Source organism: Bombyx mori, chromosome 1 (genome assembly GCF_030269925.1).
Source record: "Bombyx mori chromosome 1, ASM3026992v2".
In the NCBI taxonomy this organism is placed as follows: Eukaryota; Metazoa; Arthropoda; class Insecta; order Lepidoptera; family Bombycidae; genus Bombyx; species Bombyx mori.
The window spans coordinates 7,121,690-7,143,501 of NC_085107.1; the positions used below are offsets into that span (position 1 = coordinate 7,121,690).

The 21,812-nt window shown below is 34.6% G+C and overlaps 1 protein-coding gene across 4 annotated transcripts in view; it reads left to right on the forward strand.

The window, feature by feature from the left end:
* LOC101745000 (homeobox protein araucan) overlaps positions 1-21,812 on the forward strand; it is a 132,590-nt gene that overhangs the window by 56,873 nt on the left and 53,905 nt on the right. For 2 of the 4 annotated variants that reach the window (XM_062668443.1, XM_062668437.1), the window contains exon 1: positions 4,563-6,223. The exons of the other annotated variants lie outside the window; for them this stretch is intronic. In XM_062668443.1, the coding sequence (XP_062524427.1) occupies positions 6,164-6,223 (60 nt within the window). In that variant the 5' untranslated portion in view covers positions 4,563-6,163. Of the gene's footprint in view, positions 1-4,562; positions 6,224-21,812 lie in introns of those variants that run through there. 4 annotated transcript variants of the gene reach the window in all.

Here is a 21,812-nt window from a genome sequence, read left to right on the forward strand (position 1 = left end):
TAGCAAGAGTAGTGCTTCGCAGAATCTACAACCGGAAATGCGACCCACTGATAAGATCCGGCGAGAAACTCATTGGGCTGTGTCTGTGGGTTAATTTACTCGCGGAGCCCTTCGTTGCAAGCGACGTGGTCGCGGAGAACGATAACTGGTGCTTGAGTTACCTAAAAGCGCCGTTAGTGGATCGGGTGATTCGAAATGACATGACACGCACCTCAAGAAGGCCCTTGAGGTTACAGGAGGATGGGTAGTAAAAAGTCTTAAGATTTGCTTAAGCCAAGTTGACGTGTATAGATGCCGATAAAAACTTAACGTTAGGTACCTAAGTCAGCCGTTTGGTCTACTGCTCAGATGATAACAACAACAAAAAATGAAAATCGACAAAAAAACGACTAAAATACGTGCAATTACTAGTTCACAATAAGATAGATACATTTACCTTTTTCATATAATTTAATGTCTTGTAACAGACTCGAGACAGCATATTGGACATTTATTTTATTGCACCCCGTGCATATTCGTATTTACAAACAAAACAAAAAGATTGTTGTTGAATTATGCGTCTTGTTGGTGCGTTTCAGAGTTCTATTTGGTAACAATTTAGAACTTGATTTGTTACTATTTACATTTTGTGAAACATTTATTTGCAAATCAATAAAACTAGACTAATAAAGTATAAGTAAACTAAGTTCGAAATGACAAAGATTGGTTCGTATTATGACAAAAACATTAAAAGATACAATTTTATTTCAAGTAGGTACTAAGGTGACTATGGTTACTAAATTATGAATAAATCTGTTCCTTATTAAAAATTTCATTGATTGGTTTTTAGATACACTACTTTGATAAACTTGTCTAAAAAAACCCGAAAAAAATATTTAATAAAACGTTTTCAACATTGCACAAGATTATACATTTCGTACAAAATAGGATTTAAAAACTATTATTCATGATAATAGTCATTGAATATGACAAAACAAATTTCTCTTGTAAATCATTTACATCATTACAATTAAGTCAAAGTTCCAGTAAAAAATCGTTCACTAAAAAATAAAATTCTTAATAGTATTATCATACACTTCCGTAATAACGTACCTACATTATAAATAAAACACACTAGGTATGTATGTATTTAGTTATATACAGATGTATTCATTACTAAAGTACACTCAAAATTAACTTTAACTAAACCGTCGTCGGAAAAACACCTTACATTTCTTAAGTTCATTGTCTCTCCGTCTTGATACCGCCCGCAACCTTTTGAGGTACTGCTGACGTCATGAGGTTGTTGAGGCTTCCCTTCACACAGTACCATTTGAACAGAACAACAATTATGAATCTTAAGCATGCTACAGAAAATCGTTTTACCATACCTAAGTATATTAATACGATTTTTTCTTTATGTTTTCGAAGCTGACTATTATTGATATTAAAAAAGCAATTTAATGTTCAAGGAAAGACATAATCTCTCACTTTGCTTTGCGAAACTGTCACTCTAACTAGCACCATTAACGTTTAGTATTTTTCCATTCAACAGGTGTTGTTGACATGTTGGTCGAAATTCGTTGTAGTCCAGAAAAACGCCCGGTATAACCGTGTTAAGCGATGCGACTATTCTTGCACTTAAATCCCGTAAGCATGCACTCTATTTTCTAATGAAGTACATGCTTAACACGTGTTTACGAACGACTTTCACAATGAGAGTATACATTGTTATAACATATAACAAAAATCAGACGGCACCTAAAGAAAACGGTTTGTTTTTAATTTGCCCACTATATCGTCTTTCTGCATATTTTACTGTGAAGCAATCATGCTTACCGGTTTCAAGTGTCGGATAGTTTTTATATAATTAAATTTTCGACTTCATGTCTCAAAGCGGATGGTAATCTCGTTCGCCCAAATGAATCGTAAAGAAGAAGGATACTTTTTTGAAATGCACGGACGTGTGATAAGAATTGACGAAAATTCAAATAATAAATAAAAGTGTAAAGCTCTACATTAGCAAAAATTACTCTAATCGTTAAACTCGCCCAATACCAGATCTCTTCATAAACCTCAATTATTTATAAATTTACTAGCTGACGCGGCAGACTTCATAGTGCTTAATCGATAAATAAAAGACCTAAACTTTTGTATAAAATAAACTTAAAACAAACAAAAGGAATCCGTCCGAGGGGGACATATCAAAGGAAAAACAAAATTGTTATATTTATTTAACTTCGAGCATTTTCATTCATTTATCTACCTTTTAAACCTTTTCTGGACTTCTACGAATAATTCAAGACCAAAATCAGCTAAATCGCTCCAGCCGTTCTCGAGTTTTAGCGAGACTAACGAATAGCAATTCATTTTTATATATGTATAGATAATTTTTAAATTATTTTTCTAAATAAATTTTGTTACTAATATTAAATCAACTTTGTGGCCATATTTAATTTGTATTACACATTACGGTCCATGACTTTTATACATATTTGTTCGTTACTTAATTAAATTATAAAATGTTGAGCACGTAATTACAGCTTTAAGTGAAGGTCGTGTGTGCTTTTATTTTGACCGGCATGTGGTACCCGCACGGGAAAGTTTACTTATTTCAATATGCATATGTTATGCAGTGTAAATCAGGCTATAGCGTTTCATGGTGCCGTAGCCAATATAAACACAGACGACAAACCCACAATTCACCTTGAAATATGTCTCTGAATTATATTTTATTACCGTAATGGTTGTTGTACCACCTAACAAACCGGAATCCGTGGCTGTTTCGCGGCAGAAAAAGCACAGGGTTGTAAGACCGTGCCTTGAGCTCAGAATACGCCCTAATTCTATAACTTACGTAATAAGCAGGTAATTAAATGATATACAACTATAGCTGCGACCAACAGATCAGATTTCGATCGACAAAATCTATTTTAATATGTTCGATTTGAGATCGAAGACCGAAAGGGTTCATCATATTATGTTACTTGAAAGTTTTAGCGAAGTTCAAATTTTGTGTCTACTTAATTAATTCTCGGTTCGTTGAACTTCTAATTTGTTGGTTTTTAGGGTTCCATTGACGTTATTTTATATAATAATTATTTGAATACGAACAACAAACAGAACAATTTATTTTGTTGGTTAATTAGATAATTATCGTTTGTATAAAAGTTAACTAACCGTAATTTGCCTAACGATATTATAGCTACAGTCGTTCCTATTTTATGTAATATCGTTATATGTAGCACATATTACATTTCACATTTGAACGCTTCGTCTTTGGTTTAATTGGCAGTGCGCCCGTTGTATTCAAATGATTATCCGATGGCCTAATGTTGAACGGAAACCGATTCTACTGATCGTTCTTATAGGATAAAGGGAGAGGTCGTATAATTCATAATGATTTTCCCGTTGCTCATATAATAACTTGTCCTAAGACGTGACCTCGTGTTGTCAAACGGTTATCGTACACTTCAAAACGTAACACAAGGCAGCTGTAGGTATGTACCTACAGAAATATTTGCAGGATGATGCCTCCTACTCGTGAGAGCTCAAAATAAGCCCTCAATACGCACAATACGCTCATTGCGAAAATCTATAAAGTACTCTGGTTACATTCGGTATTACTAATTCTTAACGAGCGACTTCAAAAATTATCGAGTGGTATTTTAAAAATTTTAAAATTGCCTTTTTTTTTGACGCGCGCATTTTGTCATAAGGATTTTTTTTCTGTTAGATGATTTTACTGGTGGTAGGACCTATTGTGAGTCCGCACGGGTAGGTACCACCGCCCTGCCTATTTCTGCCGTGAAGCATTAATGCGTTTCGGTTTGAAGGGTGGGGTAGCCGTTGTAGCTATACTGAGACCTTAGAACTTATATCTCAAGGTGGGTGGCGCATTTACGTTGTAGATGTCTATGGGCTTCAGTAACCACTTAACACCAGGTAGGCTGTGAGCTCGTCCACCCATCTAAGCAATAAAAAAAAAAACATATTGAAAACACGTCACTTTCTCAACTGGAAAATTTTACATATCGTAGGGTACCAACGAATATGTAAGAAAAAAAAACATTTTCACGATTTAAGCAATGTCAGACTTATCTACATTCCACCTATCTATTGATTACGATATTTTTATAATTCGAACAAAAAAATACGATTACAATGAAAATGATAAAACAAACTAATTTAAATTAGAATGATCATATTGCAATCAAGACATCAAATTTGTGAAACACGATATTTTTATTCTCATTTGCCCTTTAATAGTAAAATCATATGACTTTAATTTCGGTTTTATCATATACTTACAACTTTGTGTTTGTCTAAAAAAACTTACACACGTAATAATAACCGCAGAACTAATAATGGCTGTTTTTATAATACAAAACGAAGTAGCCTACAAATAAATTGTTTCACAAAGATATTAGTTGCCTTAACAGCCCGTTGTGCATTTAATAAGCCAATAGGAAAAGCTTACAAACAAAACCCTTCCGTAATTAACATTGGACCAACGTTTAGTTTGCAGTTTTAGCAAAAGTACAGTACATTTCCATTGCTTAGCAAGGGACGAGAAGTTTTTTTTTTATTTTCGTTCCAAATAAAGAGTATTGAAATATATTATTGTTTCGTTACCATTATCAAATATAGGCTTCAGTCATAAGCTTCAACGTAATGCCAAATAACCTCACCTATTTTACTTATATCCTTCAACTTGGTATTTCGTATTTAAAGCAATTTATTAGGAATATTGCATACCTACTAATGGACACTACATAATTATTTATACGTTCCGCTTGGACAATAGCATTGTATCATAGAATAGGATGTTACAGTAAAACATCAGTCAATAACAGATACTTCAATCTCTATTTGTCAAAATGGCATTTTCAAAATTTACTAATACTCATTAAAATCTCTATTTCTCAGCGTACAGACGCTCACTCATTAAAATATACCTACAATAAATGTTTATAAAGAAAACGAGTAATCAAACAACTGATTCGCAGAAGATGGAAAAGGAGGCTTTTAAAATTTTATTGATCGCGGCGCCACCTATCTGATCATTCGCGAAACCGTGTGAAACAATGGTTCCGCATCTTTCCGCTTTTCCATCATACGCCTGACACATGTACAGGTTTCATGAACCCGGTACGATAAACTGCGTACTATACAATTGGTTTGATAAATGATTGTGATTTTGGTTCAAACGCGACTCGATTGAGCTTATCTTCTATTGATTAAGCCGATAGAATTGAACGTAAAATCAAATGTTAATTTACATTACAGAAATTCTAATAATTCAATTTTCAAATCCACTTTAAGTAAAAATAGCTTTAAATTTCAAATTACATCAAAAAAATATCCTGTTTAATTTTAATTTCTAAACTCACCTAATTCTGGTCATGGTAATTATTAAAATTTTGCAATTGTTTTTATTTTTTTATTAGAAAATATCTTTATAATCATTGAACGATGGCCCGTAACTATGGCGCGTAAGTATAGCGCGTAATGTATTAAGTGCAAAATGGTTAAAACAGCGTCGATCGGAGATGTCGTTGTTTATAAGGTATACTCGAGACTTGTTGTTCGTAAATCTGACGAGGTGAAACAACTTGTCCTCGGGCGAGCCATTTTTTTGCCACTAGAGATTTGTTTGGTCGCGGCACAGGGCTGGCCGACTGTCTCGACGGAAACCCATAAACATGATCAAGTCTGCCCGACTGTGCCGCTTTTTTCCTCCGCCCCACCCGGACGTGGGCGTCGACGATGTCGCGGGCGTTACTAGACAAATGGAGGGGAACGCGACTCCCAATACCTACCGTTACATTATCGAAAGGGACGGAGAATTGTAGTTGTTATTGGCGGAGAGGGACTCGCTCCGCCCGGCAGGCGCGGTCTAACGGTACGTCCCCTAGGTTGGAGGGGCTTTGGTTGTCGAGCGCGCGCCAGTCGGTGTTGAACCTCGGAAGCGTGAAGAAGGTACAGGCCGGTCGCTGACTAGCACGAGGGTCGACATGCGAAGCGCGCGCAGGAATGGCAGCGCGACGCGCAGCCGTCGCGAACGCAACAACCTGTGATACTAGATATAATTAATAGTAGTAGACATATTAGTAAGAAACGAATACGTCCGTGATATAATATATAGACCTGGATAGACAGTGTATTGTGTGAAGCCGCCCATATGATCGTCCCTATGGCAGCGTACGCGCAATTTGGTTACTCATACGCGCCCCCCTCGCAGGTTAGTTGACAATATTTTATATCGTACCTATCGCTTTAAATGGCATAGACAAAAACAAATTTGTATCATATGACATATTCAAATAATCGTTAAATTTGTGTTCCTAAATTGAAAACTATTAATATCAGAATGTACTTTGATCATTTTGAGCACATTTGCTATTGAAGTAACAATACAATTCAAAGTAAGATTACAGACAAATTATTGATGCGTTAGAAAACAAATCATTGTGTTAAGTAATCACAGTCAGAGCATAATAATAAACAAACGTCTTGTATTTTTTAATGTATTTTAAAGTTTGTACATTAGAACATGTTTATAATATTCGAGCAACTGAACATGATAGGTTGACACTTCACAAGATGGCCACATATTGACAAATTAGGCCTATTTGATGCACATACGCGATTCGTGTAAATAACTAATAACACACTGTAGAATACAAGTATGTCATGCATGAGTTATATTTAATTAATGAGGTTTAACATTTGGTCAACCTAACCTCATTTGGTAAATCCTAATTTAATCTAATGCAGTTACAATAAGGGCACAGCCGAATAACAAATTTATAATTACGTAATATTATCGTAACAAAATCCTTTAAAACGACATCGAAAAATTATTTAGTCTCTCAATGCTACTAGTCATTAATTCTTCGTAATGCAAATATTTAAAAAAGTCATTTAAAACATTATACATTAATAGATTGACAATTCGTATATTAACTTTTATGGTATGAAACGTAATTTTGATACATCCACAAGTTTGTTTTTTATAAATGGTACATTAATAATTACAAAGAAACTTATTTATGCAAGTTGTAACAAAGATTAATGAAGGTTCACGTTTGACAACATTCACAGCAACTAATAGCTAGTTTTGTGTCTTAATTTACACTAAATGCTTATGAATTTTAGTTTTTAGCGTCGATCATATTCAAAGATTAATTTTATTTTATTTTATTTTATTTATTGGGTACCAACATGTTATACATCAGCACAGAACATTACAGGTATCATATAATAATTTCGTTCATAAACAATCACTAAAAACGCGTATGGCCGTGGACGTTTATAATTTGCCGTCGGTCATATGATTAAGGATATTGAATGACGATGTTATTAACTATGGCAAACGCTATATACAACTGAATTACTTTCTTTATATTTTTTCCGCACAAAAACCAATAAATATTCAGAGAACGTAAATTAATCATGATTAATTTTAGTTAATAAGACTTGCAACGAATGTCTTGGGTATTACAAAAATACATGTTGGATGTTCAGTGTGTTATGAAGGCAAAAACTAAAAGCCATTAATATAGTTGACGCGTCCTACAGCGAATTGAAAATGTATTCATTAAACGCTAATATGAGTATGAGAGAGAACGAATAATGACACGCGTAGTAGTAAACAACTTTTTTATTGGTTCCACTTTAATAAGCATCATAAACCAGAATTTACATTACATGACAATGATTTTAGGAGAACGACGTTTGGACCACAATTTGACATGGGTGGCACGAATGTGTTCCAAATAATAATAAAAAAAATAGAATTAAGCTTACATAGGTACTCTATAAACATATTACGGTTTGGCATTAAAACAAAAAATTAACAGTGTTCCAACAATTCTAGACACGGCAGATTCCATTATGTTTGGCAAACATGCAATTATTCAAATGAAGAAGCTTACTGAAACGGTAAAAATATTTACCTAAAAATAGTGACAAGTATTTAGGTCTTTTGACCTCTGATTTCGCGAAATGTGTCCACTATATCCTATTACTAATGAATCATCAAGTTACAAGCTTTTTAAGTTGTGGCGTCGGATTGGCTGCCAACGTCTAATTTCATGTTTACAGCAATCTAGGGTAAGAGCGACCTAATGGGCGAAGCGTCAGTCGATGTATGGATCGGAACATCTAACGATACAACTCAGCACTAGTATCCATTAACTAAATGGCAGATATCGATGGAGAGAGACATCATTGAAATGCGTCGAGTGAATCGATCCTGAGCTGTGAGAAAATGTTTTAACAAAGAAATGAGCAAGCCAAAATTCCGAGGAATAATTGTTACTAGCAATTAAAATACTGCTGTTTTCAATGTATCTGTGTATTTATTGTTAGAATAGTCGTATATCCGTATATTGTTTTCTATTATTGACGATACACGATAGAAGTATTGAACGAATGATAGATATATTCAACGAAGCAGTTAAGTGCAGTATATTGGGATTGTTGATCAAAGAAGTATGTAACGAATCATACATTCAATGAAGCAATTAATTGAACTAAGTGTATCTGTGAAGTAGTTGGTTGTTCTATCTACTAGCAGCACTTAATTAAAAATGCACCTTTAGCTAAAATTATAAAAAGGCAAAAAGTGGTTGAGCGCTATCAATATCTAATTTAAATTTAAAAAATAAATGATCTGCGAACCTATTAATTACTCCTGAAATAATTACACGACGAACATAACGATCGCTCTTAATCTATCCCAACAATACAAGTACATGTCATTAATTACGGACCTTCTTTCCTGTACGGGTACATTACCTGACGGTCCACCTGTTGTTGAGTCTTTTGGAGCCCGCCACTGAGTCCGCCTTTCGAATCTAGCCCAAACATACAACAGCTTCGGACACTTAATTTCAATTAGTACGTTTTTGGAATTCGTAGCTACAACTCTTTTCATGTGCTAATCAGAACAAAAAGGTACTAAAGTCTTTTAAAATGACAATGCTACGTCTCTCTTAAATGCAGCTATTTAAACCTTTTTGATTTGAAACACGAAGTGTTGTCAGCATAAAAAAAAAAGTTTTTTTTTTACATTAATGACATATTTTATAGTAAATTATTTATTGAAAGCGATTGACATATCAGTTTGAAACATAGCTATAACTAATTGATCAAAGTCGGAGTTCAGTAACACTTCTACATTATAATGAAACAAATTCTGAGAGTCTGGTAAAAAATAATTCAAAGAGTACGATTCGAATTGTAATTACCTACGTTGTTTTGATTGTTACCTTGATAAAGAATGACTTCTTCATTAAGGTACATTTTAATTCAGCAGTCACATATTATGATTTCATAATAAGTATTTTTCTTGTGATGTGTGTTCTCGCTACTTTATAAATATCATATGAGTACTGTTAGCAATTCAAAAACAATTCTGTTTTTTTTGTTGAAAAATGTTTCTATCAATCTTGATTTGTTTGTGATGTGATTGTAATTCTTTCTTCCATTTTTATGGAATAGAGTATATTTTTTTATTTCTTTGCAAGATGTAATTCGTTTTTTTTTATAAGTATTTGTTTGTTATAATTAGAACTGTTAACGTTAACGCGATGGCTAATCATGTTTCGAAATCTGTGCGCTTAAATACATTGAAAATAAAGTTGAAATTCGCGTATGAGTTTTGGAGGTGCGTCTGAGATGGAATTAATTTTGAGAGTATTTATTGTATTCATCGATCTAATAGTGTATTTAAAGGTGAAACCGGTTTAATTCGTAATTAATATATCGTCGTCATTGAAAGTTTTAAGATTTTTTCGATCGCATTTTGTAATGATATATTTTATTGCTTTTTTTTTTAAGAACAATTTTACTTTTTGAATTTTATTCAGTCTATATTACTTACCGTTCATATTATTCTCCATTGAGATTATGTAGTTATGTTGGCATTCCCGAATACGATATTTTTCGTATTAGACGGCAGCTTAATGTTTAAAAGCAAAAGTCACATTTTATTTACATCAGGTATTTTATATATTATGTTTCACTCGTGCATAAATTGTGATGGATTTGATAGTGTTGATTAAATTTGGCTGAGCGTGACTGTTCTGTTCTTTCATGTCAAATTTGTTTTTTTTTATTACAAATTTGTTTTAGTGTTGATCTACGGACTTAGTAAGAAATTTAATGTTTTTTTTTTTCGTACCACCACCTATATATATCTTTATTATCAAGTGATAAACTATATATGATTGAGTTTGATTGATTTAGAGAGAGGATTTTGAATAATAATTTAAAAACCTCACTGTGATCTGCCATAAATCATATTTTACTAAACCACAATCTTTACTTGCTCGATATTAAAAATAAAAAAAACATCCGCTTATAAATTATTAAATCAGTTATTCAAAACGAAACGATCACGATCTTACCAAGTTACTTAACCGATGAACGCGAACGATAATAACTCGAACATCGAAAAACAATATTTACTAATTAACGCTATCTACGACGTATTGGGTTCGATCGCCAATATAGATAATGAGGCATCTGTCTAGCTCGACCGCTCGAATGTGGATCTTAACTCGATCTCATTAGGTGCGATTAGCGTTGGCTCCGTCAATTTTGTCACCCGCACGGTTTCCAGTCCAAAAATCAGATGGCGCCTGTCGTCGGGATCAGATAAACGTGACAGGTAGAGGTGACCCCATCGTTAAAATTTAGTATTTATACTGTAGAGCATACGACCAAAAAAAAAAAAAACGTAATAAAACTACAACATTAAGTGCGTTAAGGTAACATTTTAGCTTGCAGTTTATTGGTCCTCGCCTGGTTTGGTCTCCGAGGCATATTCTAGATCTTATCACCCGAGCCACGGTCACAGGTGAGCTCGATCCGGTTTACGGACAGCTGTTATTTTCATATCACATGTTATTATTACTCAAACACCAGAGAACGACGATCCACAAAATGGCACGATAGAAATTATTGTCGTTCCCTTCTTTCATTCTTTTGTATTGCTATCGTATAATTTAGTTTTCGCACTTGCTGACAGCTTCGCTATATCTGTCCTGAAGATTACGCGTTTTAATGAAGCGACCGACGAAAGGTTTCATCTTCTAGTTTTGAATGAGGTGATAATTTCAACCGACTCTTAAACGGAGTGCTGATGTTTTTTATTTACATTTTATTTAACAAGGCCCTCAGCGATGTCGCAGATAACCCGTTCGTTTAGCCGGCCGTAATGATAGATAATGAATATTGGATGTACTTTTTTTTGAGGCATTCCTATAATTATTGGTACAATTTTTAACAAGAGAGATTATCGTGATTGTGTTTCAAATTAATTGTACATTGCGGCTATATGTCTGCTGTAAAAAAATGTATCGAAAAGAACAAAATTTAATGAAAAACCTGTTATTATTGTTGCCTGTTCCCCTAAAAACCAAATTGTAATCATCATAAAGATTTCGTTTCGAATACTTTGAACTATAAATCTAGACGGAGTCTCTCATTTCCCGACGCGAGCACATAAAGTTTGTATAAGGGTATGCGTAATCCCGCTCAATTTTCCGTCTAATTGACCGAATGCAATTGACCATTCAGGTCGATTCGATAGCAGTTAATACTTAATGGCCTATACGAGTCAATCGCGCAAACGAATACATTAGAAAATTGATTCGATACCTTTTGAATTGGCTTTTCGCGGATTTGTCTTGGCTTCACTAACGATGTCGCGCTTAACGCTCGTCAGCTTATGGCAGATTGCATTTTAGTCGGTGTTAATTTGATTGATTTTTTTTTTATCAATTAATAGAATTATGATGTTTTCAGTTTGTAAGTGAAATTATTTTTTTTTTTTAAATTGACCATTCATTTTTATAGTTGTGAAATTGGTTTTCTTATTTTGTAATGTTAATGATTACTTGAGATTCTTGATATTTCTTGAAATCACCTAATAGCAGAACTGTTCGATTAAGCTACACAATTTAACTAAATAATTTAAATAATGAGATTACTTAAAAAAATTCTAAGCAACACAACACAAGTACACTTGACTTAAGTATATTTCAAATTTCATTGTTGGCTCTGTAAATAAAACCAACATAAAAAATGTAAGAACAACAAAATAACCTGTATGTATATTTCGGTTCGTATTTTGTTTTATCGGTAATATATTATGAACGATTTTAAACCAAAAAAAAAATTAATATCCAGTAACAGCATTTTTGTCATTGCAGATTGTAATATGAATATAGAAAGAACAGATTTTGATTAAAATATGTATTTGTATAAAACTAGACTGGCACGTCGCTTTAGACCGTAACAAAGTGTTAGATTCGTTTTTCCTAGATGAAAAGTCTGTAGCCTCTGTAGCCTCTGGTGACCGTTGGTCTTAATTTATACAAAGTATTGACTATTGCGGATGATTATTATGGTGTGTAATTCGTGTTGTATACCTAATTTTTTTAAGTGCTCTTGAAAAATACTATTTCTGTTGTTGAGCGCTGGCATTATGATATCATCTGCAATGTCGAAACTGACACTTAAGCTTTTCAGATATAAAAACAGTTAATGAGAGAAAATAAAATTAAGAAAATTAATTATTGATCTTCAAAACAGTGAGAGTACTATTAAGTCTAAGACGATTAGACGTAGATTTGTTAGTGGCCTCTTGTTACAGTTTAAATCACAATGTTATCTTAACTTTATATTAAGTAATAGTTAATAATCACACAGTAATATAGGAAATAATTCATTTTGCCTTGCCTTTCAAATAATTCCTTTAGCCATAAGATTTTTATACTAGTCATTTTTGTAATTCGTGATTTGTTTTGTGGTTCTAGTCTTATCTTATTATAAAATATGTATTCTGTTTTAACCTATGAAACGTTTTTTTTGATTATAATATCAAAATGATTGAATTTAATTATAAAACAAGAAAGTGTAAAAAGAGCACCCTGTATCTAATAAAATTATCAGAATGTTCTAAAAAGTGTTTTTTTTATATGAAACCTTTCGTTAGAATTAAACGAATGTCTTATTTTATGTTAGTCTTACCGGTGAAAAATCTCTAGCTCGATTAATTCCTTTGAAGAGAAACCAGCCAGCTTAGTCTTTTTTTTACTCATCTAACATAGACCGTGACAAATGTGACCATTGCTGCATAAAGAGCACATGTCCGAACTGTCAAATAAGTAATAAATTTGTACGCAGAGTATCACTTGTTATATACATATTTCTTTTCACAGACAGAATCGACGCATTCTCAATTATGAAAATTGCTAATTTGAACTTTTTGCATCCTTCATGTCGGTAATACGTCAAAACGACTTGATAGATTGTGTCGGAATTGTATAATAAGAGAATTCAGTACGACGTATTACATACTTAATAGGTCCCCGGTACTAGTTCTGGAAAATAATTAAAATTTAAATGAAATTGATAATTCGATCGTCATTTATGCGGAGCCATCTAATTGCAAGTTTTTTCTGGTATTTATTTTCGCTTCATATATTAAAGTCGATATATTCATTAGTATCGTTTAAGTTTGACGGTATTTATCGTCAATGGCAATATGAAATTTATAGATTTTTTTTTAACCTAAACCAACAAATTGTATATATTCCAAACCTTATAGATAATTCTAACAAATAAAGAATTTAAAAAGAAATGTTTCAAAAATTGTACGCTACGTGTTAGTACATTTTTGGACCGTCAATTAGCGTTCATTAGATAGCCATCACTTCTAAAGCCAAAATCAAATTAGCTTTAATTAACAAATTAGACAATTAAACTAATACGATATCTATTAATAGATAAAAGAAATACTAATATCATATAAAAATATGTTCGATGTTAACTCTACGTAATCACTAGCAAAATGATTGAAGTGCGATTCCATTACAATTCACGGGCGAACAACGTTGTGAGTCGAGCGTCATTTGTCTGAAAATCCGGTGGGAGGTCACGACAAGAGTCCACAATAAAGGACGGGTCCGGTAGCATAGTTTAATTGAGTCCTCCGACCTCATAATCCACGCCTCCCGTTTCGCCCGCTAAAATGTTATTTATAAGCCGCCGCGGAACACCGCCGCCGGCCGCCGCGCCGAGCGGTGTACATTTTAGCCTATTGCACCCCATTCAGCCCGCAACGTTACCGTGCTCCAGCAAAACGCGTCATTACTTTTACTGTTTTCGTTCGCGCTCGCTCTAAGCTAATTAATTCGTGGCGATTATTGCCTTTGCCTTTACTAAAGCTTGTTATTAAAGCTGTTGATAATTTAAGATGGAACATGCCTCTCAAATTGCAGTCGTCGCGGCCGATTTCCGTTCTGTGTACGCTTAGATTGTTTTCTCGAGTGCGATTACAACTAGTTTCCATTTGTTTCGTAGACGATGTACAGTTTGCACGACGACAATAACTATATCAATATTCGTGTGAGTCGTATAGTAATTTAAAATACTAATTCTAGTAATAATTATTAGTAAGTTATGCATTTTATTTATTAGTTTTTAGATTTTGATTCGTTTAAATCAGAAACTCACATAAAAATACACACAAACAATGTTTAATAATATGCCTGATTATTACATAAAAGGTATGTGATAGTCACTTGCGGTCGACGCGACATTTTTTCTCCTTCTATACTCTTCTATCATATACCATTTCTTCGCTCACTCCCCTCTTACCCATATCGTCTTTCACGCAATCCATCCATTTCTTCTTAGGTCTACCTCTTCCTCTATATCCTTCCACATTCATAGTTAACACTCTCTTACCAACCTCATTTTTATTTCGTCTCATCACATGTCCATACCATCCCAAACGCGCACTTCTCAGCTTTGTCACAGGTGCCACTTTAAAAATTTAAGACTTACATATCATCTACAAATACTTTCAGTACAATATAGTACACTATACTTAGTCTAGCCATAAATACTGTTACAAAGGAAAACAAAAAAATATCTATGGCAAATATCATTTATTACTTTTATAGTGTGTTAGCTTAATGCATAAATATAAAACAATTTAAAGTATAAAAAGCTTATTCGAAGTGGTCTCCATTGGCTGCAATACAGTCCTTTAAACGTTGAGGCCAGTTATCAATAGAAGCACGCACTCTTTCCATGGGAAATTTTTTCACTGCCAATCGTACGGTTTGTTTTAGGGACTCCAAATTATCATGGCGTTTAGAGCAAGCCGTACTCTCTAAAACTGACCATAAATCATAATCCAGCGGATTAAGATTGGGACTAGACGACGGCCAGTCTTCAGCTCTGATGAAGTCCGAAACGTTCGTTTCCAACCAAAACTGCGTAGACCGAGCTTTCTGACCTGGCGCCGAGTCTTGCAGGAAGGACCATTCTTGATTATTGAAGATGGTGTTGTTAAGGGACTTCACTACCTTCTCAAGAATGGTATCTTGATACACTTGTGCCGATGTTTTGATACCTTTTTCACAAAAGTATGGCTCAGTCACTCCTTCATAGCTAATACCCCACCAAACCATCAAGATGTCGGATAGTGCCCACGTTGCACTCTATCGACTAATTGGGAAGCTTCCTTAGAGTTTTGAGCATAAATACGGTCATTTTGTTTGTTAAAATGTTGCTCAATTGTAAAAAATTTCTCATCCGTAAACTAAAAAATTCTATGACCCCCCTTTGCGTACCGCTTCAGTAGTTGTTTCGATTTTACCACCCTATTCTCTTTTAAATTATCAGTTAAGAAATGATCAGTACGTCTCTTATAGGCTGCAAGTTCTAAGTCATCTTTTAAAATACGCGACATGGTTCTAGGTGCTATCTTCATCTCCCGAGATAAAATCTTTTGCTTTCGGACAGGATTTTTTCGAAATCTTTCCCTTACTGCTTTGACCACCTTTTTCGTACGAACACTACGTGGAAGGCCAGATCTTTTTCTGTCACAAACAGAGGAGGTCTCATTGCACCTATTAATAGCCCGGTACACAAACATTTTACTAATACCAAGCGTATGGAGAGTTTTAAAAATTGCATTTGGCTCCATACCTACTTTGTGTAATGCAATCACAGCGATTCGGTTCTCTTTATCACCCCACTCCATTTTAATATCGCAAAATATAGTAAAATGTATTGACGCCAAAATGAGAAAACTCAATGAGCAATCATATAAAAATGACAGATTCCAAATTCAAATGTAATATTTTGTTTATTTCTAATTGTAACAGTATTTATGGCCAGACTAAGTATTTACCTTCTTCTTCTATGAATCTTTCCCTTTGATATCTAACTTGATATTCTCCTGTGTAACAATTACGTGAATTGTGCGGTGGTATAGTTATATTGGTAATACCATTTTACTATCGAGTGAGCTCGTAAATAGATACTTTAATTTACAATAATTCCGTTCCCTAATTCCTTCCCCTTCAATATTAGTACATATATTTAAGTTTCAGTAATTTATTAGGTCTCATGATAGTTAAATTCAATTCAAACATAATGAATTTTTAATGACACCTGCTCGCTCTGATGTCTATCCAACATCCAACATCAGGTACGAACCAATAAACTTACGTAATACAATTATACTCCGCCGTTATTATTAATATACCAACGGTATTGCATTAATAACGTACTTAAATGATTACGGACGTGGCAGAATTAATGTCCAATGACGATCAATTGAGCTGTGGCTCATCCAAAGCGCGAGCGGACCATAAATGAAGTAACCCCGTTGAGTGCTAACTACTGGGAATTCGGCTATAGGAATCCGATCGACGGTAATTGAATCGAAACGCGTTAAATGATCGTTATGTGTTGCGGGCGCGATTGATTCAAATAGTGAATCGTAGCGATGCATTGAGCCGCATCTCTATTCTCCAACGCGGGCACACGACAGCAAGCGCGCGTGTGTGTCACATCAGCCGCACCGCGTTATTTCGTCGTGCCCTATCGGCATCGTCACGCACAACGCGAACTCGCATTTCGTGACGGACGCGCGTCACGCACACAACTCATTTCAATTTTAGTGCAAGAATCAAGTCATTTTGTCGTGTAGTGGTCGTATCATTGTTTTAGCGAGTCCCTCTGTGCTGCAATTAGCATACGTAAAGCAGTCAACGTTCCGATTCCCGTTTCTGTCTTAACACGTTTGCACTCTCGAAGCATAACATAGTTCTTATACATTTTAAGCGCATCATATGACACTAGTTTGTATACCATAATAATTGTAATAGCCTTGCCTGTCTTGGTAGTCATAGTCACGTGTGAATGCGCACATCGTAATGCACTATCACGATGTAGAATTGTGTTCGAGGCTTAAATAAAGGGTCTGTTAAAGCGTCTTTCGTTTTAGAGTCGGATTTGTTAGAGATTACAAAAACGATTTTGAATAGGAAGCCGTTACCAAGTTGCACTTTATTGCGAAGGCACAAGAACCGCAAGTAATGATTGTACCGGTCGGCAGTTAAGACGGCGTCAGACACGACTCGGACTTTGAGTGCGAGACAATTTTTCCGCGGCAACGCTGCAACTCACATAATATCTCCAACGAATGGAACACTAAGATTTACGTTTATTATACTCATAATGGCGGCGCCTATGAAAACAGCCGCAGAAGGATATATTCGTTTTATGTCCGACTCCTAGACGATGTTTCGTGATGTTAAAGCTTAGTACTTTGTAATTAAATGACACCAAAGTTATAGACGATCACTTAATTTATATAACTTACTAAACAATGGCGACTGTTTTCGAACTAAAGCAATTAGAGTCAGGATAGCGTCATGTTTCGAGTACCTTATTAGAACGAATTTGTAGAGGTAATAATCGAGAAAGAATTTCACTGGGAGGCAATTTCTATGCAGTAGAACTTCTGTTCGAATTGCGTATATCTGTTATTTATGAAATCGTGTGGTCAGGCAAGGGTATGAAAGCCGAGTGAGGATCAACGCGCCTCCTGCACGCCTGCTCATTCAAATTACGACGAGACTTCTGTGCGTAAAGCTACTCAAAACGAACAAAAGTAGCGTTTACTGCCCAATCATTATAATGATCGGTTATCGATTTGCTGTGTGGCGTGCTTTTCTAAAGGACCAAAATTTTAGAGCGACCGATTAAACGGAGCGCCCGCGGCTATTCCGTAATCTATTCCTACCGTCCGTCACGATATCGTCGACTTATCTCGGTCAACCGTTCTTTATAATTTTGGTAAATTCATATTATAATAATATTCTGATAACAATCTAATTATTATAATGTCCTCTTTACCATAGCCCGTCGTCCGAACCGAAATTAGAGCGGCAGACGAACCTTCGAGACGGGATAATGCCTTTGCTAATGTAATGGAAATTATGAGATCATCTTTATGCCTTAACCGTGCTTTTAAAATAAACACATTACATGAGTTTACGTCCGGCGCGGCGGTCGGGTTTATTGCGGCAAATTCCGCGTGTGAAGTTCGCTTTATGTTTAAACGCGATGTCTGAACGTGTACCGACAGCTTTCGATTCAAAACAATCACCAACGAATTTAACGAATTTTAATTCGAACTAGTGGTCCCGCAGTAAATCGAAATCCGACTATAATTAACTGAAATTTTATGTTTAAACATTATTTCGGTTCTATTGTCATATTATACTTCTTTATTATAATCACATAATATTTCGAAAAAATTACACTATAGATAAATAATCTGAAAAACAAACAATATTGATCTGTTCTCAATTTGACAACAAACAATAACAAAAGTTAGTCAAGTTGCGGGCCACGCGGAGTACGTTTTAAAAAATAGAAATTATATTTTATGAACGTTTATTCCGTACCAAATCTGACTTAAGACTAACTTATTACTAATCTTAATCTAACGGGAAGGGCATCGGACCACCGGTCCAGCGGATGCCGTCGTCTGCGAATTCCACAATTCAGCAGTTGAGTTCGCCGAAGATCTGCCTTTGCAGACATGCGTCAGCAGAGGTGCCCGACGTAACTCCTCCCTCCTTAAGAACGGAGTTCTCTGTTTCAGGAGAACTACGTACTGAAATCTTACAAAATTTCATACGGAACTTATATACTAAGGCACATAACATGAAAGTTATTAAAATTACATAAATGCAAAGAGTCCAAACGCTAACACTTTTCACATGGATAATTGCCTTTTCACTTTTTTCACAACCACTAACACTTTTCTTCAGGGCGAATGAGAGGATCTTCAAGTCTGTAAGATCGACGTCTTCCAGGTGTACTGGTTCTGCAGTTTTTATTTTACTCGTTGAATCAAGTAGGGGTAAATTGAGCATCGGTGATTTTGTATATTCTATATTATCCACATTGGTTTGGCGCATTTTCAGAGTTATATTCCGGATCTTAATTTCACAGGGGTCATCAAGGGTGAGTATATAGGTGCCTTGGATTTTCTGTCGGGATATTTCTTCAGGACAGGTTCTGGTGAGTAATGTCTTATCTCTAGCGTATAAAATCCATTGGTTTTGTTGTAGAGTCTGAATTTTGACGTCTTCTATAATTACTGGAATTTGAATGCATGATTTCACGTTTTCTACGTACATCATTAGATCAGTTATGCAGGGGTCTTGTATGAATTGCAGCATCTCATCGTTGATGCAGATGAAGCTGGCCTCGTCGATTTCCTGGCATGGCTGGGCAAGCAGTCTGATCTTCAACCCTTTCGCTAAGAGGTAGGGATATTTTGGAAGGATAATTACTGTGGGATTTTGAGATACGGGCAATGGTATTAGCTTATAATAGATATAGCTTTCCCTTTCGATCAAAGGTATTTCCAAAACGTAGGTAATTTGGCTCTTCTTAAAATAAGCCTTAAGTGTTATCGTTTGCTCTATCTTAACTAAATTTTCTAAACTAGGGGTATAAACTAATTTATCTTTCTTATGAATATTTTCAAGTAAACTTAATAATTTGTTTGAATCAATAATGGATTGATGTAATATTCCTAATCTACTAAGTGCAAAACTAGTTTCTATTTCACTTAGTTTAACGTGAATCGTCTGAAGGTTATGGTATATTTTATTGTATGCGGATATGATTTGAACTTCAAAGTGTTCAATTCGTAAATTTTCAGTATAATTTTGCCACAATGTTGCAATTTCTCTATTCAATCGAATGAGGTTTCTATTTAAGGTAATGGTTGAATTAGATACAATTTGCACCATTTCAGATATTAACGTTAATTTTTTATCCTTAGCGTCTTGATCTGATTTTATTTCATTAATTAATTTATCATATTTTATGGCATCATCGTGATCCAGATTTCCTGTAATGATTTTAATTAATGATCCAATTGGGTTAATCAGTCCGCGTTTGATTTTAAAGGTAGGAGTGATTTGTTCGAATTTGCTCACTGTTAGATTTTGCATATAGTCTACTTGTTCTCTTACATCTATAAAATTATAAGTAAAGTTCTTAATAAACTTAATACTAACTAAGCTATTTAGTTCCCTGAAACATTGAATATTAAGATCTAAGTCTTCTCTAATAGGTTTAAAGTCCAATACTCTTGCTATTATCCACTTGTCTTTGCTGAAAACAGCAGTGCCTTCCCTGACGGGTAAAACTCCGGGATTGTTATTTAATACCTGAAGTTGAAGGGCGTGGACTTGCGTCGTCATAATCGTCATCAGGAGGAAGCGGAGGTGCCTGTGAAGGGCGTTTAATGTTTTTTAGTGGAACTTTTGTACTACGTTCTTTTATTTGAACGGGAACTGTGTTTCTGACTATGTCATCTGTAACTATAGCTTTTTGGTAACGCGGCTTATCTTTGCTAATTCTTTTATTTGTGTTTTTGGAAAATATGGTGTCTCCTGGTTTAATATTAAATTCTGTTTCTCCTGCTCTTTTTTCGTTTCGTTTTTCCTTCATTTTTATTGTTTGTTCCGAAATATGTTTGTATAAAAATTTAGTTCTTTTTGCGTGTTCTTTTATTAATTGTTGTATATATTGCTTATTAAAATCGGCATCAAAAGTATTTCTAGAGTCTGTGTGACCTAAGAATATCTCGAATGGGGTGTAGCCAGTACTGGAGTGAATAGACTGATTATAGGCCATAATAGCATAGGTCATTATGGATGCTGCATCCGTGTATTTTTGTTCGTATTTAGCCAATCTATATATTTCTAGTATTGTGGAATGGAACCTTTCTATGAGTCCCATGGAGTTCGGGTTGTTAGATGTACTGATGTGTAAATCTATTTTGTAAAATGATAAGAGTTCTTTTAGAAGTGCATTATTAAATTCCGTACCGGGATCCGAGCTAATTTTTTGGGGTATCCCATAAAATGAAAAGTATTTTATTAGGGCTCGTACTACTTCCGGAGTAGATCGGTTTGTAATTTCTAGTGCTTGTCCCAGTTTGCTGAAGGCGTCAATAATAGTAAGATAGTAATGTCCTTCGATAGTAAATAAGTCGATAAAAAGTTCTTCTAAAGGTTTAGTCTGTGTCTGTGTTAATTGTAGTGTAGGTCTGAGGGGTTTCCTGTCATATTTCATACGTTTACATACTTCGCAAGAGTTTATGACACTTGAAACGGTTTGTTCCATTTTATGCCAAAAGTATGTGCGTTTAATATGTGTAAGTGTTTCTCTTATACCTCGGTGACATGTTTTACCTGTATGATATTTTTCAACGATTTCCTTTTGTTCTAATTCATTTTCAATAAAAACTACTCTTTTAGTGCATTCGAAAAATTGTACCATTTCCTTTTTGAATAAAAAGATTACTGCTTCTGTAAATTGTCTCCTATGTTGGTCATCTTCGAAATAAATGAAGTATTTAGTATTGTTCTTTATGTATTCCTTAAGAAACTGTTTAACGAGGTCAGGTCGATTAACTG